At 47.2% G+C, this 18,928-nt stretch overlaps 1 protein-coding gene across 1 annotated transcript in view; it reads right to left on the reverse strand.

The window, feature by feature from the left end:
- The window catches only part of LOC125467038 (growth hormone-releasing hormone receptor-like), an 81,768-nt gene that overhangs the window by 51,828 nt on the left and 11,012 nt on the right, over window positions 1-18,928 (reverse strand). Inside the window, exons 3-5 of the mRNA XM_048562382.2 lie at window positions 17,100-17,207; window positions 11,093-11,190; window positions 291-388 (exon numbers count right to left, since the gene is read on the reverse strand). Of these exons, the coding sequence (XP_048418339.1) occupies window positions 291-388; window positions 11,093-11,190; window positions 17,100-17,207 (304 nt within the window). The remainder of the gene's footprint in view (window positions 1-290; window positions 389-11,092; window positions 11,191-17,099; window positions 17,208-18,928) is intronic.

An 18,928-nucleotide genomic window follows, 5' to 3' on the forward strand; every position in this document is an offset into this window, starting at 1 on the left:
TCCTTTTGAGTCCTAAAGGATCTTTTGCTCATCAGCGATTGGTTTTATTAACCAATTAATTTGGTCAAGTCAGCATTCTGTAGGAGGAGACGTTAACTCTGCTTTCTCTCCCAGGCCGGCTGAATTTCTCCAGCAATTTCTGTTCCTGATTTCTAGCACCCAAGGTTCATTTGTTTTCAGTTTTGTCCATTAAATTGAATCGATTCGGTTCCAGACAGAAACGGTCAGAGATTAAACCGCGTACCAGTGCGTTTTTTTTTAGGTAAATGGTCTCATTATGAATTACCCACCGAAACATTAACAGGATGAAGACAGCAGCAGATAGTACGACCAGCGACAGGCTATAACCCACGGTGTAGATTGTCTGGATTGTTCCATAGTATGATGCCTGAGATTAAAAATACATGTCAGTCCAGGATCAGTACAGCTACAACACCAGCAACTCACAGGCAGCTTTGTGGCTCAACAGGGCTTCGGAGGCGCTACAGAAATGCACAACTCTTCTTCTACATCCTACCCTCTAAATCACACAACTTCCTGTCCTGGCCCCTTTGCCAGACTCTCACCCCTACCCCCACACTCTCTCTCTCTCTACGCCCATCTCTCCCTCCCATCAACTTACGCTCGCTCCCTTACAGGCAACCCCTCTCTCCCTCCCCCAGACTCTACACCTCTCTCCCTCCCTAGACAGTACCCTTTTTCCCTCTCCCAGACTCCACCTCTCTCTCCCCTCCCCCCAGACACCTCCCTCCCTTCCCCCCAGACCCCACCTCTCTCCCACCCCCAGACAATCCTGTCTCTCCCTCCCCCAGATTCCTCCTCTCTCTCCCTCCATCCAGATTACTATAGATAGACTGGAGAGTTGGGCAGATAAATGGCAGACGGAGTTCAATCCAGGCAAATGCGAGGTGATGCATTTTGGAAGATCAAATTCAAGGGCGAACTATACTGTAAATGGAAAATTCCTGGGGTAAATTGATGAGAGATCTGGGTGTTCAGGTCCATTGTTCCCTGAAGGTGGCAACGCAGGTCAATAGGGTGGTCAAGAAGGCATATGGCATGCTTTCCTTCATTGGGCAGGGTATTGAGTACAAGAGTTGGCAGGTCGTGTTGCAGTTGTATAGGACTTTGGTTCGGCCACATTTGGAGTACTGTGTACAGTTCTGGTCGCCACATTACCAAAAGGATGTGGATGCTTTGGGGAGGGTGCACCAGGATGTTGCCTGGCATGGAGGGCACTAGCTATGAAGAGAGGTTGAGTAGATTAAGATTATTTTCATTAGAAAAACTGAGGTTGAGGGGGGACCTGATTGAGGTCTACAAAATCATGAGGGGTATAGACAGGGTTAGTAGAAACTGCAGATGCTGGAGAATCTGAGATAACATGGTGTGAAGCTGGATGAACACAGTGGGCCAAGCTGCATCAGAGGAGCAGGAAAGCAGGAGAAGTCAGGACCCTTCTTCAGAAATGGGGGACGGGAAGGGGATTCTGAAATAAATAGGGAGACAGGGGGAGGTGGATAGAAGATGGATAAATGAGGAGAGGGTGAGAGGAGACAGACAGGTCAAAGAGGCGGGGTTAGAGCCAGTAAAGGTGAGTGTAGGTGGGGAGTTGGGGGGGATAGGTCAGTCCAGGGAGGACGGACAGGGCAGGGGGATGGGATGAGGTTAGCGGGTGGGGGATGGGGTGTGGCTTGAGTTGGGAGGAATGGTTAGGGAGGCGGGGATTAGCTGGGCTGGTTTTGGCATGTGGTTGGGGGAGGGGAGATTTTGAAGCTGGTGAAATCCACATTGATACCATTGGGCTGCAGGGTTCCCAAGCGGAATATGAGATGCTGTTCCTGCAACCTTCGGGTGGCATCATTGTGGCACTGCAGGAGGCCCAGGATGGACATGTCGTCCAAGGAGTTGGGCGCGGGGGGTGGGGAGGATGGGGGGGTGGGCAGTTGAAATGGTTCGTGACTGGAAGGTGCAGCTGTTTATTGTGAACCGAGCGGAGGTGTTCTTGTGAAGCGGTCCCCAAGCCTCCATTTGGTTTCCCCAATGTAGAGGAAGCCACACCGGGCTGCAATGGATACATCTGCCTCCTTCATCTCCCTATTCATTTCAGAATCCTTTATCTATCTTCTATCCACCTCCCCCCGTCTCCCTATTTATTTCAGAATCCCTTATCCATCCTCTATCCGCCTCCTCCGTCTGCCTATTTATTTCAGAATCCATTATCCATCTTCTATCCGCCTCCCCACCCCCACCCCGCCCCGGTCTCCCTATTTATTTCAGAATCCTTTATCCATCCTCTATTTGGGGGAGTCGGATAGAAGATGGATAGAGGAGACGATAGTTGGAGAGGAAACAGACAGGTCAAAGAGGCAGGGATGGAGCCAGTAAAGGTGAGTGTAGGTGGGGAGTGAGGGAGGGGAGAGGTCAGTCCAGGGAGGGCGGACAGGTCAAGGGGGGGGGGGCGGGATGAGGTTAGTAGGAAGGAAATGGGTTTGCAGCTTGATGTGGGAGGAGGGGATCAGTTATGAACCATTTCAACTCCCCCTCCCATTCCTCAGATGACATGTCCATCATGGGCCTCCTGCAGTGCCACAATGATGCCACCCGAAGGTTGCAGGAACAGCAACTCATATTCCGCTTGGGAACCCTGCAGCCCAATGGTATCAATGTGGACTTCACAAGCTTCAAAATCTCCCCTCCATCTACCCCTTTCCAAACCCAGCCCAACTCATCCCCCCTCCCTAACCTGTTCTTCCTCTCACCTATCCCTTCCTCTCACTTCGATCCACACCCTCATCTCCTACCTACTAACCTCATCCCACCCCCTTGACCTTGTCCATCCTTCCCCGGGCTGACCTATCCCCTCCCTACCTGCCCACCTATACTCTCCTTTACTGGCTCCATCTCCGTCTCTTTAACTTGTCTGTCACCTCTCCACCTATCTTCTCCTCTATCCATCTTCGATCCGCCTCCCCCTCTCTCCCTGTTTACTTCAGAACCCCCATTTCTGAAGAAGGATCTTGGCCCGAAACGTCAGCCTTCCTGCTCCTGAGATGCTGCTTGGCCTGCTGTGTTCCTCCAGCTCTACACTTCCTTATACTGACTCTGTCTACACTTCCCAATGACTCAGGGAAGCAGTCAACATAATCAAAGACCTCCCCCCCCCCCCCACTCCATTTATACTCTCTGCCACCCTCTTCCATCAGGCAGAAGATATAAAGGTTTAGAAACACAAAGCAACAGATTCAAGAACAGCTTCTTCCCTGCTTTTATCAGACTTACAAACAGACCTCTCATCTATTAGATCAGTGATAATGGGAACTGCAGATGCTGGAGAATCCAAGATAACAAAATGTGAGGCTGGATGAACACAGCAGGCCAAGCAGCATCTCAGGAGCACAAAAGCTGACGTTTCGGGCCTAGACCCTTCATCAGAGAGGGGGATGGGGAGAGGGTTCTGGAATAAATGGGGAGAGAGGAGGAGGCGGACCGAAGATGGAGAGAAAAGAAGATAGGTGGAGAGAGTATAGGTGGGGAGGTAGGGAGGGGATAGGTCAGTCCAGGGAAGACGGACAGGTCAAGGAGGTGGGATGAGGTTAGTAGGTAGGAAATGGAGGTGCGGCTTGGGGTGGGAGGAAGGGATGGGTGGGAGGAAGAACAGGTTAGGGAGGCAGAGACAGGCTGGACTGGTTTTGGGATGCAGTGGGTGGAGGGCTCCACCTATCTTCTTTTCTCTCCATCTTCGGTCCGCCTCCCCCTCTCTCCCTATTTATTCCAATTCCCTCTCCCCATTCCCTTCTCTGATGAAGGGTCCAGGCCCGAAACGTCAGCTTTTGTGCTCCTGAGATGCTGCTTGGCCTGCTGTGTTCATCCAGCTTCACATTTTATTATCTCGTCTATTGGAGTTGATCTTTCTCTGAAGCTGTAACTATATGGGGCACTCAGTTCTATTATCCTGATACACTTATGTACATTATGACCTGTCTGGTTAGCACGCAGAACAATACTTTTCACTGTTTTTCAGCACGTGTGACAATAATCAATCAAATCCAATCAAGCCAAATGTTTGTGGTTGAAATGAATAGCTTTCTGATCACCTGCTGTCCCCGGGCCAGGCTGGATGAGCTGAGCAAACAACACTGGAGATGATTGATCAGCTGTAATTGCACTGAATGGCGAGGCTTGTTTGATGGGCTGAATGGCCTACGTTCTTTTCGAGTTGAAACACTGGTTTGCAATGATTGGAAAACTCCACATCCGAGAGGGGTAAGCTTGTGACTGTGCAGTACTTATAACTGAGAGAGCTCCGCCAAACAATTCTACACCAGCAGTAAATGATAACGGGTTCCTGCGCCTCTCCAATAATGAGCACTTGGGAAGTTATACAATAAACTGGAGTGCGGTTCACAGCTTCCTCTCCTTGTTAAAATTGTCACTAAAAATACACTGAAAGAACACAGATGCACTGAGAGGAAACAGTGCTGGGTGTAGCAGGCTCTCAACAACAACAACACCGGTCCATTTATGTAGCGCCATGTCTGCAGGCAGCACTTCCTCTGAGGGTGCAGAAGGTCAGAGAACTGCTGCAGACTGAATGTGGCAAAATTGACCGTCTGCTGGAATCCCTTCCAAAGATAGATAAGCAAATAACCTGCAGACGGTAACAAAACAGGCTGTAACCTGCCTTCCCCACTCCCAAGATCTCTACCAAGGAATAAGGGATCTTTGTATCTCCCTCACCTTCTCGTCACTGCATGGGTACGCTGACCTGCGTCGAATGTGCAGCAGTGACTGTGTGGCTCTATGAGTCATGTCCAGGGCCCTCACTTTGTGGGGAGAGAGCATTGAAAACCATCAACAAGGTACAAAGCTATCAAAATAGATCAAAAAATATTTTCAAATTGGGAACTAGGAGCAGGAGGAGGCCATTCAGCCCTTCAAGCCTGTTCTGCCATTCAGCATGACCATTGCTGATCCTCTATCTCAATACTATATTCCCACTTTTATTGTTGATTCATTCACAGGATGAAGGTGTCACTGACCAGGCAGCATTTATTGCCCATCCCTAATTGCCCAGAGGGCAGTTAAGTGTCAACCACACTGCTGTGGGTCTGGAGTCACATGTAGGCCAGACCGAGTAAGGATGGCAGTTTCCTTCACTAAAGGGCATTAGTGACCCAGATGGGCTTTCCCTCCAGTAATCAGTAATGGATTCACAGTCATCATTTAGATTCTTCATTCCTGATTTTCATTGAATTGAAGTTGAGCGTCAGTTTTGTAAATCCTTCCAACATGCCCTACTCCACCTCTGATCTTCCTATGTCCTGAGGTCTGTTCCTATCCCCCTTCACTCACAATTAGCTTTCCAGTTTTGCGTCATCAGCAGACTTCATTTTTACCCTTTATACCGAAGTGAAGCAGGCCACTCAGCCCGTCAAACTTGCTCCATCATATCGTGCAATCATGGCTAATCATGACTGAGGTCCCAGACAGGCTGGGGAAATGGTCAGAAATGTAGAAGCTGGTTCAGTGTGCTCGGAAGAATGAGGCAGGATATGCAGGAACAGAGAGTTCCAAGCAATGAAACAAGCTGAGAAGTCTGCTGAAATGGTTCATAGGCGTCATGGGTATAAATTAAGACTGGAAGTACCAAAAAAATCAAGAAGATATGCCAAGGCTTGCGAAAACCTTGGTTAGCTCCAGCTGGAATAGTGCATGTGGTGTGAACAGTTCTGGGCTCCATGCTATAAGGATTGGTATACTGCAGTGGGAACGAGACTGCCGTTCCCTCAAGAAGCTGAAGTGACTGGGATTTTACTCTCTCCAGCCGAGTGTTTTGAAGAAAAGCTTGGCAGAGCGAAGCTTGAACTTCTGGTCATTAGCTAAAAAGGGCAATGCATCAAGAATTCTCATTTTAAAGGAAAGCTTGTACCAAATGATTAAGCCAAAACTCGATTGAGCAAACATTATTTTGTTGGCATAATTAATTTTTAAACAGTTGAAATGTTTGTATTTTAGTGGTGTTTTCTGTGGCAGCGCTGTTCTTGCAGGAAACAGCACACAGTTGCTCCCAGATCCCAAAGCATGGCATCAAAAGGGGCATGAGATGATTATTTGAAGAGAAACGCTGAACAATCTCACAGAGACTGGCACTGAGGCATAATGCTGATTTGGACAGCTGTTGCAATCACGATGGGCCAAATGGCTCTTTCTATATCACAGTATATCTGTGTTATTCTGTATTAGAACATGACTAGTTATTCACTCACACTGACCATATTCGCGCTACACTCACTGATGTACTTCACTATATTATTCCATGGAGCTTGGGCGAAGCTGGCGTTTGTTACCGATCATCATTACCCTGGACCTGAGACACTATCTGGTCCACCTCAGAGGGGACGTAGGACCCAACTCCATTGCTGTGTGTCTGGAGTCACATGTCAGCCAGACCACATAAGGATGGCAGATTTCCTTCCCTAAAGGATATTAGTGAGTCAGATGGATTTCTACAACAATGAGCATTAGTTTCATAGTCACCATTACTGACGTTAATTTCAATTCCAGGATTATGAATCAATTTTAAACTCAATGGTGCGGCGTGGTGACTCAATGGTTAGCACTGCAGCCTCACAGCACCGGGAACACAGGATCAATCCCACCCTCGGGTGACTGTCTGTGTGGAGTTTGCACATTCTCCCCATGTTTGCGTGGGTTTCCTCCAGGTGCTCCGGTTTCCCCCCACAGTCCAAAGGTGCCAGCGGAGGTGGTAGACGCAGACACGTTAGCGTCTTTTAAGATATATTTGGACAGGTACATGGATGGGCAGGGAGCAAATGGACACAGTCCGTTAGAAAATAGATGACAGGTTAGACAGAGGATCTTGATCGGCGCAGGCTTGGAGGGCCAAAGGGCCTGTTCCTGTGCTGTAATTTTCTTTGTTCTTTGTTCCTTGTTCTTTGTGTGCAGGCTAGGTGGATTGGACACTCTAAATTGTTCATTGTATCCAGGGATATGCAGGCTAGGGGAGTTAGCCATGCGAAATGCAGGGTTATAGAGAAAGGGTAGGGGGTGTAGGTCTGAATACAATGCTCTTCAGAGGGTCGATGCAGACTTGATGGGTTGAACGGCCCCTTTCTGCACTGAGGAATTCTATCAAATTCCACCTGCTGCCATGGGGCGGCTCGAGCCCTTGTCCCCAGACACTCAGCCCCTAGATTATTAATCCAGTGACAAATCTGTTACAACACTGCTTCCCCTTACCCATGGGCCCAGTTACTGCGTAACCAAAGGCAATAGCATTTAACCTCCTGTAGGGTATCTATTGGCCAGAAGAGGCAACATTCTGTATTAATAGGCATTTCTAACCGTCTCTGTTCTTCCCACTAAACCCTCACCCTCGATACCTGAGGGTTTGAATCTGACCAGGCAGAGCAGAAAGATAAAGGAGAAATACTCACATTGATAGTTTGCTGCTCCTCCTCTCTCTTCGAGCACCTTGGCCTATTCTGTGTCACCTCTGTATGTTCTCCCTGCCACTCTGCAGACCAAGAGGGAACAAACTACTACACCTCTGTTTGTGAGCAACTCATAAAGGAAACGAGGTGCAGGCTCACAGGGAAAGGCACTAAGCCTTAATGCCAATTGTGAGAGCCGTTACAGTCAAGAGGACCGAAAGGCTCCATCTGCAAGTTAATATCTGTATGATTCCCTGCTTACATTCCTGGCCCATTCTAATCCCTGAACTGCCTTCTGCTAGCTCCAGCCTCCTATAATGATGACCACTGCCCTGATATACAGCTCAATGCATCGGTCCCCATCACTCTGCTGGCAGGAACCACCGTCAGTCAGGGCTCATACCTAGTATCGTGCACTAATTGCTTTAGGGTGGAGCCTAGGGTAAGGTACTTCAATACCTACCACTCCATTCCCTAGAGACATGGGCAACTTGAAATGATTCTGGGGACAATCTGAAAGGAAATCATTTGCTAGCTAATCTGTTTACCACTGGCAAGGCCTTCGCCATTTTTATAGATACGCCAAAGAAAGCATGCTATCCTGATGTGTCTCAGCTTGGAATGGCAACAGCTCTCCCTGAGACTGCAAGAAACTACAGAGTCGTGAACACAGCCCAGTCCCTCACACAAACCAGCCTTCTATCCATTGACTACACCTACACTTCCCACTGTCTCAGGAAAGCGACCAATGCCATCAAAGACCCCTCCCACCCCGGGTATACTCTCTTCCACTGGGCAGAGGGTATAAAGGTTTGAATACACGATTCATACGCAGCTTCTTCTGTTAGAGAACTTTTGAATGGACGTCCCTCTGATCTCTCTCTCTCAGCAGCTGTAACACTGCATCCTGCGCTCTGTCCTGTTACCCTGATGCACTTGTATAATATGATCTGCCCATAAAGCACGCAAAACAACACTTTTCACTCTACCTCAGTACACGTGACAGCAATAAATCAAATCAAACAGAGCCAGTTGGAGACCTTTCTGTAGTTGTGCTCAGCTTTCTGTGAGACAGTGTCAGCTGAAGCACTGGACTGCAACCTAACATTGTCGCCCTCTAGTCAATGCCAACATCTGCCTGCTTTGCTCACTCCTACATGGGCACTAAATGCCCTCATCAATACGACACCTGGCGAAGATAACTTCAGCAGGATGTATGCATCCCATGATCACCCTTGTATGAGACAAGCAGCCCCCTTTTGGAGTCAAAGACAGAGCTGAATGTTTATGATTGATAATTCGGAGTGCAGGAGAGTTTACAATATCGATTCTTGGGATGGCAGGGCCAATATATGAGGAGAGATTGTGTCGGTTACGGTTGTACTCTTTGGAGTTTAGCAGAATGAAGGGGGCAATCTCATGGAAACCTTGGAAATTCAAACAAGAATGGATAAGTTAGATGCAGGAAGGAAGTTCCCAATGGTGGGGGAGATGAGAACCAGTGGTCACTGTTCAAGGAGATAATGGGAACTGCAGATTCTGGAGAATCCGAGATAACAAAGTGTGGAGTTGGATGAACACAGCAGGCCAAGCAGCATCTTAGGAGCACAAAAGCTGGCGTTTCAGGCCTAGATCTTTTTCTGATGAAGGGTCTAGGCCCGAAACGTCAGCTTTTGTGCCCCTAAGATGCAGCTTGGCCTGCTGTGTTCATCCAGCTCCACACTTTGTTGTCACTGTTTAAGGATATGGGATAAACCTTTTCAGACTGAGATGGGGCGAATTTCCTTCACCCAGAGAGTGGGGAGTCTGTGTAATTCACTACCACAGGACGTGGTTGAGGCCAAAACATTGTGTTTTCAGAAGGAGGTAGATATAGCTCTTGTGACTAAATGGGATCAAGGTACATAGGTCCTCAAGCTGTGGAATAGACTAAATGGACTTTGTCTTAAATTCTCCTTTTACTAATTTTCTTTTTTTCCTTTATTATATTATCATGGAAGGTCTGTTATTCAGAAATTCTTATCTCTTTATTTTTCTAATTTATTCCAATGATTTAGTACTTTTGGAGGTCTGTAATACCGGGCATTTTGTTTCTTTATTTTTCTAATACTCAATACGAATTTGTACTCAAGAATCTGTACCTAGGTACATTTGTACCTGACGATGCTGTTGTGACTTCTAAACTTTTCACAGCACTCATGTGAGAACATGTGACAATACAGCTAATTTGGACATTTCTAAATAATGGGGTGACAATGGGATAAGGAGATTGAATTGGATGGTCAGCACAATCATATTGAATGGCAGAGCAGGCTCGAGGGGCTGAATGGTCCCCTCCTGCTCCCATCTCCTATGCTTCTGTTAGCCAAATGATCAGCTTGAGTTGTCTAATTCTGTCCTTATACCGAGGGAATGCGAGCATTGCTGGCAACCTCAGTGTTTGTCGCTTATCCATAATCATAACTCTAATTCTAATTCACCTTCGATTCATTGTGTGCTTTTATGATGTGTGCCCTTTCGGAATCAATTTATTGTGAAACCGATGAATCAGAGCCAGAGTCCCAGAGACAGGACATTAAAAACATCAGAAAATACAGAAAAAAACCTCACAAAAATGCAGATGTTCATCGATAAGCTTATGAATTGGCCCAGATACCAACTAACAATCATTGGGTTTCATTCTCTAAAAGAGCAGCTCTACAAGGAGCAAGCCATGTAAATACTGCTGTTTGTTTTGATGGGTGATACTCACATAGGAACAAAGGAATTGCCAGAGAAATAAATGGAGAACAAGGTCCACCTACTATCCTGGTTTCATTCCGTGAGCCAATGGTAACAGGGGCTGGTGAGTAATCACAGCAATTAATCTCCATCCATCAGTCCACAACAAGCCCAGGTATGAAGGTAATGGAAAATCTTTCCAGTCCTTTCGAATGGTATGCCTTAATTGTATTTACAATCCTTTTCCACCTATTCATTGCCAGTCTCAACACACAGTCAACACCTCCGGCCAAGTCCAAACATTCTGAGGAAGAGAACTAAAAACAGCAAACGCTGGAGATCACAACAGGTCAGGCAGCGTCCATGGAGAGTGAGAGAGCTAATGTTTCGAGTCTAGGTCGCTGGTCGTCAGAGCTGACGTGAAGTGTCACCGGACCCAGAGCATAACTCTGTTTCTCTGTCTCCACTGAGACCTGCTGGGTTTCTGCATCAAGTTCAGCTTGTGCTTCTGATTTCCAGCATCTGCAGCTCCTTGTGTTTTGGGGTTCAACAAGGCAGCTCACCACCACCTTCTCCAAGGGCAACTTTGTTTTCAATTGACTCGCGGGATGTGAGCATTGCTGGCTGGGCTAGCACTGATTACCCATCTCATGAGGGAAGGGCCACACAGAGGGCCAGTGGGAATGAGCTATGGAAGGCGAATGAAAGTTAACTAGAGCTGAAAACTCCAATGGTTTTCTCCAATGTCTTTGTACTTGAAGAGGATGAAGAGGCATGATTGCAATTATCTTGGATTCTCCAGCATCTGCAGTTCCCATTATCACTCAAGAATATGATTCTGATTTGCACTGGGATTGCTCCCACGCTGACAGCAGTCTGTTTGTGCCTCCAAAGGTCAGAGAAAGGGCACTCACCTCAGCTGTTAGCACCGGTGCGTCCATCACGCAAGCGGTCAAGTCTGGCGGCGATGGTTTGGACCATCCTGTACTGGTGCAGTTTCTTGTAATCGTCCCTGGCAACCAAATCAAAGAGTCAATCACATGAAGAACTACTTCACTGAGAAAGTACAACAAATAAACTCAAACTCTGCCCTCAAACATCCTTTGCCTGTCACACACCCAGGGCCAGCTGATTCTAGAACTTTCTCTCAAATTGGTCTGCAATCATTGCCTTCGCATGGAGATACCCATGGTGCACTTGGTGCCCCTGACATCACGTGGTGGGAGGGGCAACCTAGCAACCAGAAGGACTGATACCCAAAGCCTGATTTTTATTTTCACGTTATCAAAATAATGTTCCCTCACTCTGCATATAAACTACTCTGGTGGGGTTGGAGGGGCTGTTTGGGATAATGTTAAGGAAAAATAGTCCAGAAATATTCTTTTGTTTCCAAGATGTGAATGCTTCTGGTCTTTATTGTCCACCTCTTCTTCGCTCTCAGATAATGGCAGTGGGGTTGCTCCTCAAACTTTTGCAGCTCTTGTGGTGAGACTCCTTCAAGACCCCCATCAGAACCTGTAGTTACAACTCAAATAGATAGGTTCTTGATTGTCAAGGGGATCAAAGCTGCTGGGAGAAAGCGGGAGAATGGGGTTGGGAAATTTATCAGCCATGATTGAATAGCAGAGCAGACTCAATGGGGCGAACGGCCTAATTCTGCTCCTATGTCTCATGGTCTCCAATTGCTATGTTCTAGAAATCTTCTCCTAAAGCTCTGTAGCCTCTCGACCTTTAACCTGATCCTCAAAATCGAGCTAATTTTAGGACGATTCTAATTGCCCATCCCAATGTTTCTGCTTCAAGACTTGGAAAGTGCATTTCCTGTGAACTTCCCTCCCCCAGCCCATGCAGGTCAGAGGATTCCAAAACATCCTTTTGATATCACAACTCTCAAAAACCCTATATTGGCAAACCAGTCATTTTGAATTAAATTGCTCGACAAAATTCAGGCTCAAGGTCTAATGGGAAGCAGACAGTATATGAGTATCTGAGACACATCTGAGACAGTATATGAGTATCTGTAGTGAAAATGATCCTCTTAGAAAGAACAAGTGAATCTGGAGCCAGGTTTCCAGAAGCTCTTCAGCACAGAGAGGTCGGACTATAATCTGGTGTTTTGTGACTTCTGACCTGGTCCACCCCCGTCCAACACCAGCACCTCCACATCATGGCTTTCAGAAAAGGTTTTTCAAGTTTGGTGTGAGAGCGAACACTCTCTCCCTCCCCACTCTGTTCCACCTGGGGATTATTACTCTGGCTCTGCATTGATGTGCAAAATGGCGGTGACAATAGCCATTCTGTTCTACCATACAATAAGTTCATGGCTGATCTTGTTGTGGTCTCAGGCTCCATTTCCCTGTCTGCCTACATCCCTCCTTCACCATAACCATCTCCGATGATAGGTATCAAATCCTATGATATAGCACGTTGCTTACATATAGAGCATCAAGAATAGGAGCAGGAGGAGGTCATTCGGCCCTTCAAGCTTGCTCTGCCATTGAACATGATCAATACTGATCATCCAACTTAGTTCCCTGTTCCTGTTTTCTCTCTGATTCCTTTAGCTCTTAAAACTATAGCAAACTTTTTGAAAATGTTCAACATTTTGGCCTCAACCACTTGCTGTGGTCATAGAGTCTTAGAGACGTACAGCGGGGAAACAGGCCCTTCGGTCCAACCAGTCCATACCGAACATTAACCCAAACTAAACTAATCCCACCTGCCTGCTCCTGGGCCATATCCCTCCAAACCTTTCCTATTCACGCACTTATCTAAATGTCTTTTAAACATTGCGATTGTACCCAGATCTATTACTTCCTCAGGAAGTTCATTCCACACGTGAGCCACCCTCTGTGTAAAACATTTACCCCTCATGTCTTTTTTAAATCTCTATCCTCTCACCTTAAAAATGTGCCCTGGGTCATGAAATCCCCCACCCTAGGGAAAGGACAACTGCCATGAACTCTATCTCTACCTCTCGCTGTCTCATAAACTTCTATCAGATCGCCTCTCAACTTCCTTGCTCCAATGAAAAAAGTCCCAGCCAATCCTGCCTCTCCTTATAACTCAAACCTTCCATACATGGCAACATCCTAGTAAATCCCTTCTGAATGCTGTCAAGTTTATAGTATCCTTCTTATAACTGGACACAGTATTCCAGAAGAGGCCTCACCAATGTCCTGTACAACCTCAACATAACGTCCCAACTCCTATATTGAAAGGACTGAGCAATAAAGACAAGAATGCCAAATGCCTTTTTAACCACCTTGTATCTATGTGATGCAAATTTTAAAAGAATTACATACCTCAACCCCGCCCCTTTATTCTACAACACTACCCCAGGCCCTACCATTAATTTATAAGGCCTAACCTTGTTTGTTGTACCAAAATACAATACCTCAGATTTATCCATATTGAATTCCATCTGCCATTTTTCATCCCATTGACCCACCTGATCAAGATCCCTTTGTAATCTTAGAAAACCTTCTTCACTCTCTGCTATGCCACCGATTTTGGAGTCACCCACAAACTTATTTACCATGCCTTCTATATTCTTATCCAAATCATATATATAAATGACAAACTAAACAAGGCCCAGCTAGAGAATTTTGCTGGCTCACCACTCTCTGGGTGGAAATATTTCTCCTCATCTCCCTCCTAAATGGTCTCTCTACCCATATCCTCATACTGTGATAACAAGGTGTAGAGATAGATGAACATAGCAGGCTAAGTAGCATCAGAGGAACAAGAAGGCTGATGTTTCAGGCCAAGACCCTTCTTCAGAAAAAAATTCCTGAAGAAGGGTCTAGGCCCGAAACGCCAGCCTTTCTGCTCCTATTATGCTGCTCGGGCTGCTGTGTTCATCCAGCTCTACACCACGTTATCTCAGATTCTCCAGCATCAGCAGTTCCTTCTATCTCCTTCGACTGTGGCCCCTGGTTCTGGCCCCCCTGGTCATTGGGAGCATCCCTTCCACTTTTAGCCAATCCAATCATAGAGTCATAGAGATGCACAGCATGGAAACAGACGGTCAAACTCATCCATGCCAGCCAGATATCCTAAATTAATTTAGTCCCATTTGCCAGCATTTGGTCCATATCCCTGTAAACCCTTCCTATTCACGTACCCATCCAGGTGCCTTTTAAATGCTGTAACTGTACCAGCCTCCACCACTTCCTCTGGCAGCTCATTCCATACACGCACCACCCTCTGTGTGAAAAGGTTACCTTCGGGTCCCTTTTAAATCTTTCCCCTCTCACCTTAAACCTACAGCCTCCCTTACTCTCGGAGAAAGATGTTGGCTATTCACCCTACCCATGCCCCTTTTGATTTTATAAACCTCTATGAAGTCCCCCTCATTCTCTGGAACTCTGTCCTGCCGTTTTTCAGCCCATTGGCCCATCTGATCAAGATCCAATCTCTCTTTCTATGTCAGTTCTGCCATCCTGGAGTCAGAGCTAAACTAATAATCTTACAGGTGGACAGAGTGGGGTATAGAGGAGATATCAGAGGGACGTTCTCCACACAGAGAGTGGCGGGCATGTGGAATGTGCTGCCGGCAGTGGTAGTGGAGTCAGATACTTTAGAGGCATTTAAGTGACTCTTGGATAGGCCCATGGAGGATAGTACAATGTAGGGTATGCAGGGTAGTTTGATCTTAGTCAGATAATAGGTTGGCGCAACATCATGGGCCAAAGGGCCTGTACTGTACTGTACTGTTCTAAGTTCTATGTTTCGTTATATTCTCTCTGTAGCTAGAACATCCTTCCTCAAATAAAACTGTGCACAATACTCCAGTTATGGTCTCATCAGGACCCTGTATAATTGCAGGAAGACATCCCTGCTCCTGTAAATCAAATCCTCTCACTATGAAGGACAAGCTTCCGTTTGACATTTTCACTGCCTGCCTCATTTACAGACTGTGTTCACAAACAATAGATCCTGACCTGTGCTTCCAGCCACAAATCCTTGCTGTCACGTGGATCACCAACTCCGGGTCCCTGGCTTCACCTCAGCTGATCTGCTCCTGAAATCCTTGTTCATGCCCTCACATTCTCTTCATTGAAGGCCCTGACATGCTTCTGGTTGGTCTCCCACTCTCCAAAATCTATGGCTGACCGCCACAGCTCATGCAAAGTGCCATTTCTCTACCATCCCTGTTCTCGCTGACCCACATTAAAGCCTGGCCAAGCAATGCCTTCCTTGTAAAAATACCACCTTTTGTTTTTTTTTAATCCCTCCACAGCCTTGCCCCCCCCCCCCCCCACCCCCATCGCCGTAACCTCACTCAGTTCCACGGCATGTCAGGTACCTGTGTCCCCACATTCCAGCCCATCGGGCAGCTCCGAGTTTAATCACTTCCTCACTGGGACTTCACCCAGAGAGCGGGCAGCCTGTGAGATTCTCTATCGCAGCTATGAGGTCTGAGACTAAAACATTGAATGTTTTCAAGAAGGAGTCCTTTATAATGTAAGCCATAAGACATCACAGCAGATGTAGGCCACTTGACCCTTCTTCATTTTCACTTAACAAGATCATGACCACTCTGGTAATCCCCATCTCCACATTTCCGCCTTTTCCTCTCAAGGGGACTGAGTTGGATGATCAGCCATGATTGTACTGAATGGCAAACCAGGCTCGAAGGGCTGAATGGCCTCCTCTTGCTTCTATGTGGAGAAGGTGGTGCGTGCATGGAACAAGCTGCCCAGAGGAAGTGGTTGAGGCGGGTACAATTACAACATTGAAAAGGCATCTGGGTGGGTATATGAATAGGAAGGGCGTATGGGCAAATGGGGCTAGAATCATTTAGGATATCTGGCCGGCATGGACAAGTTGGACTGAAGGGCCTGTTTCTGTACTGTGCATCTTTATGACTCTCTGTTTCCCAAGCTCTGGACTCCTGACACCTCTCCACCTCTCATCCTTCCTTTCATAGAACATTACAGCACAGTACAGGCCCTTCGGCCCTCGATGTTGTGCCGACAAGGTGGGGACCGCAGTTTGAATCCCGTCACAGCAGATGGTGGCATTAGATTTCAATAAAATATCTGAAATAAAGAATCTACTGGTGACTGTGAACCCATTGTCAATGGTTGGGAAAAACCCGTCTGGTTCACTAATGTGCTCTAGGGAAGGAAACTGCCATCCTTACCTGGTCTGGCCTACACGTGACTCACAAGGTCCTTAAAATTTAACTCTTCCATCTAATGTTCTGTCATTGGGCTTCAGGGCTCCTTATAAGGCCCAGTGTCCTACCTTGGTGTTGTAAACTCCATGGGGCATTTTCATGTTAAACGTTCTGGATCAATGTAAGTAACATAGATTTTGAAATTCATCACAGGGAGAGGCTGTTGCTGCTCGTAAAAGGAGCATGAACGAGAGGGCAAGGATTTAAAGTGATATGCAAACGAAGCAGGGGGAAAACAGTTTCTTACTCAGTGAGGCTCAGGAACGCACTGCCTGGAAATGTGTCGGAGGTGGGAACGAGGAGGAGGTTGGCACCAGGACATGGAACCAGTGAAGGTACGATGATCTCCTTTATTCATTCACGGGCTGAGGATGTCGCTGACCAGCATTTATTGCCCATCCTTAATTGCCCAGAGGGCAGTTCAGAGCCAACCACATTGCTGTGGGTCTGGAGTCACATGTAGGCCAGACCAGGTAAGGATGGCAGTTTCCTTCCCTAAAGGGCATTAGTGAACCAGATGGGCTTTTCTCAACAATTGACAATGGGTTCACCGTCACCATTACATTCTTTATCTCAGATACTTATTGAAATCTAATGCCACCATCTGCCGTGACGGGATTCAAACCGCGATCCCCAGAACATTATCTGGGTCTTTGGATGAGCAGCTCAGAGACAATGCCCACCAGGCCATTGCTTCGTCTTCCATTAACTGTTATACTTAGATTGACACTTACCTAAAATGTGACTAAACTGTAAGAAGATCTTTGGGCAGGAAACATTGACAGTCTGTCCATGAGCAGCGTGAGGCCAGCACAATGCACCATCCCATACTGCTTGGCAGCCTAGAAACAAAGCAGGAAAGAAGGCAAACTGGGTCAATTTAATGATGTAATCACAAGCAACTTTATTCAACGCCGAGACTCTGTGTAAGCGTACGAGCGATCGAAAGCGTTTGTGCTGAGAATTGCCTGTCTGAGGCAGCACTCATGATGGGAGTGTCACAACGACTTGGTGGAAGATGGCTCAGGACGTCAAAGGAGGAAGATGGAGGTCCCCATCTCCCTAACAACGCCTCATGAGCATCACGTGTACTTCATCGCCAACATGCATCAAACTTGATTCTGTTTGAGAGAACAGCAAGTGGCTTTCCTCTACCACAGCATAACGAATGGGCCCTGGAGATTCCTACCGATAAAAACAGAGGCTGCAAACTTACTCCAGAGTAACACGAGGGCCCTCACACAACCTTGTGACCAGCAGGCTCACTGCTCAAATGGTGAAAGCTTTTCTAATGCTAGAGGACAGATTCACCAAGCAACCTGAGTGTTGTAACAAAGTGTGAAGCTGGATGAACACAGCAGGCCAAGCAGCATCTCAGGAGCACAAAAGCTGACGTTTCGGGCCTAGACCTCTCGAGAGATCAAATCCCGAATATATGCGTATCACGGTGCCTCACAGCGCCAGGGACTGAGGTTCGATTCCCGCCTCGGGTGACTGTCTGTGTGGAGTTTGCACATTCTCTCCGTGTCTGTTTGGGTTTCCTCCAGGTGCTCCGGTTTCCACCCACAGTCCAAAGATGTGCTGGCTAGGTGGATTGGCTGTGGTAAAAAAAACTCTATCGTGTTCAGGGATGTGCAGGTTAGCCATGGTAGATGTGGTGTTACGGAGATAGATTGGGAGGGGTTGGGCCTTTGGAGGGTTAGTGCAGACCCAATTGATCTGCAATGACTTCTTCCTACACTGTAAGGATTCTGAGATTCTACAAACCCACTCTTTCCCGACTCACTCACAGCCTCATCTCCTCAGCTACAAAAACCCTCATCTATGTCTTTGTAACCAATGGTTTAGATCAGGTTTTCATCTACAGTGTGCAGCTTTAAAGCAACTGAGACCCCTCGACACCTTACACTAAACAGGCTACTCGCAAATCCACCAGTCCATAAGGAAGGAATGGTCGGCCCAAAGCCAGTGATGCGCTTCAGTGGTTCAATGACATATTAGGAGCAACATGGGAGCTTCAACAGGCCAAAGGGTGGATGGGCTATTAACATCTCTCATCATCACCCCACCATCACCCCATCGCCCATCATCACTCCATCTCCCATCATCACCCCATATCTCATCATCACCCCATCTCTCATCTCAGGCAACCAGCTTGTAACTGATGTCCATTTCAAGCCCACCGACTCCCACAGCTACCTAGGATACACCTCCTCCCACTCACCCTCCTGCAAAAATTCCATCCCCTATTCCCAATTCCTCCGCCTCCGCCGCATCTGCTCCCACAATGAGGCATTCCACTCCCGCACATCCCAGATGTCCAAGTTCTTCAAGGACCGCAACTTTCCCCCCACAGTGGTCGAGAACGCCCTTGACCGCGTCTCCCGCATTTCCCGCAACACATCCCTCACACCCCGCCCCCGCCACAACCACCTAAAGAGGATCTCCCTCGTTCTCACACAACACGCCACCAACCTCCGGATACAATGCATCATCCTCCGACACTTACGCCATCTACAATCCAACCCCACCACCCAAGACATTTTTCCATCCCCACCCTTGT

This window comes from Stegostoma tigrinum, chromosome 2 (assembly GCF_030684315.1).
Source record: "Stegostoma tigrinum isolate sSteTig4 chromosome 2, sSteTig4.hap1, whole genome shotgun sequence".
Lineage (NCBI taxonomy): Eukaryota > Metazoa > Chordata > Chondrichthyes > Orectolobiformes > Stegostomatidae > Stegostoma > Stegostoma tigrinum.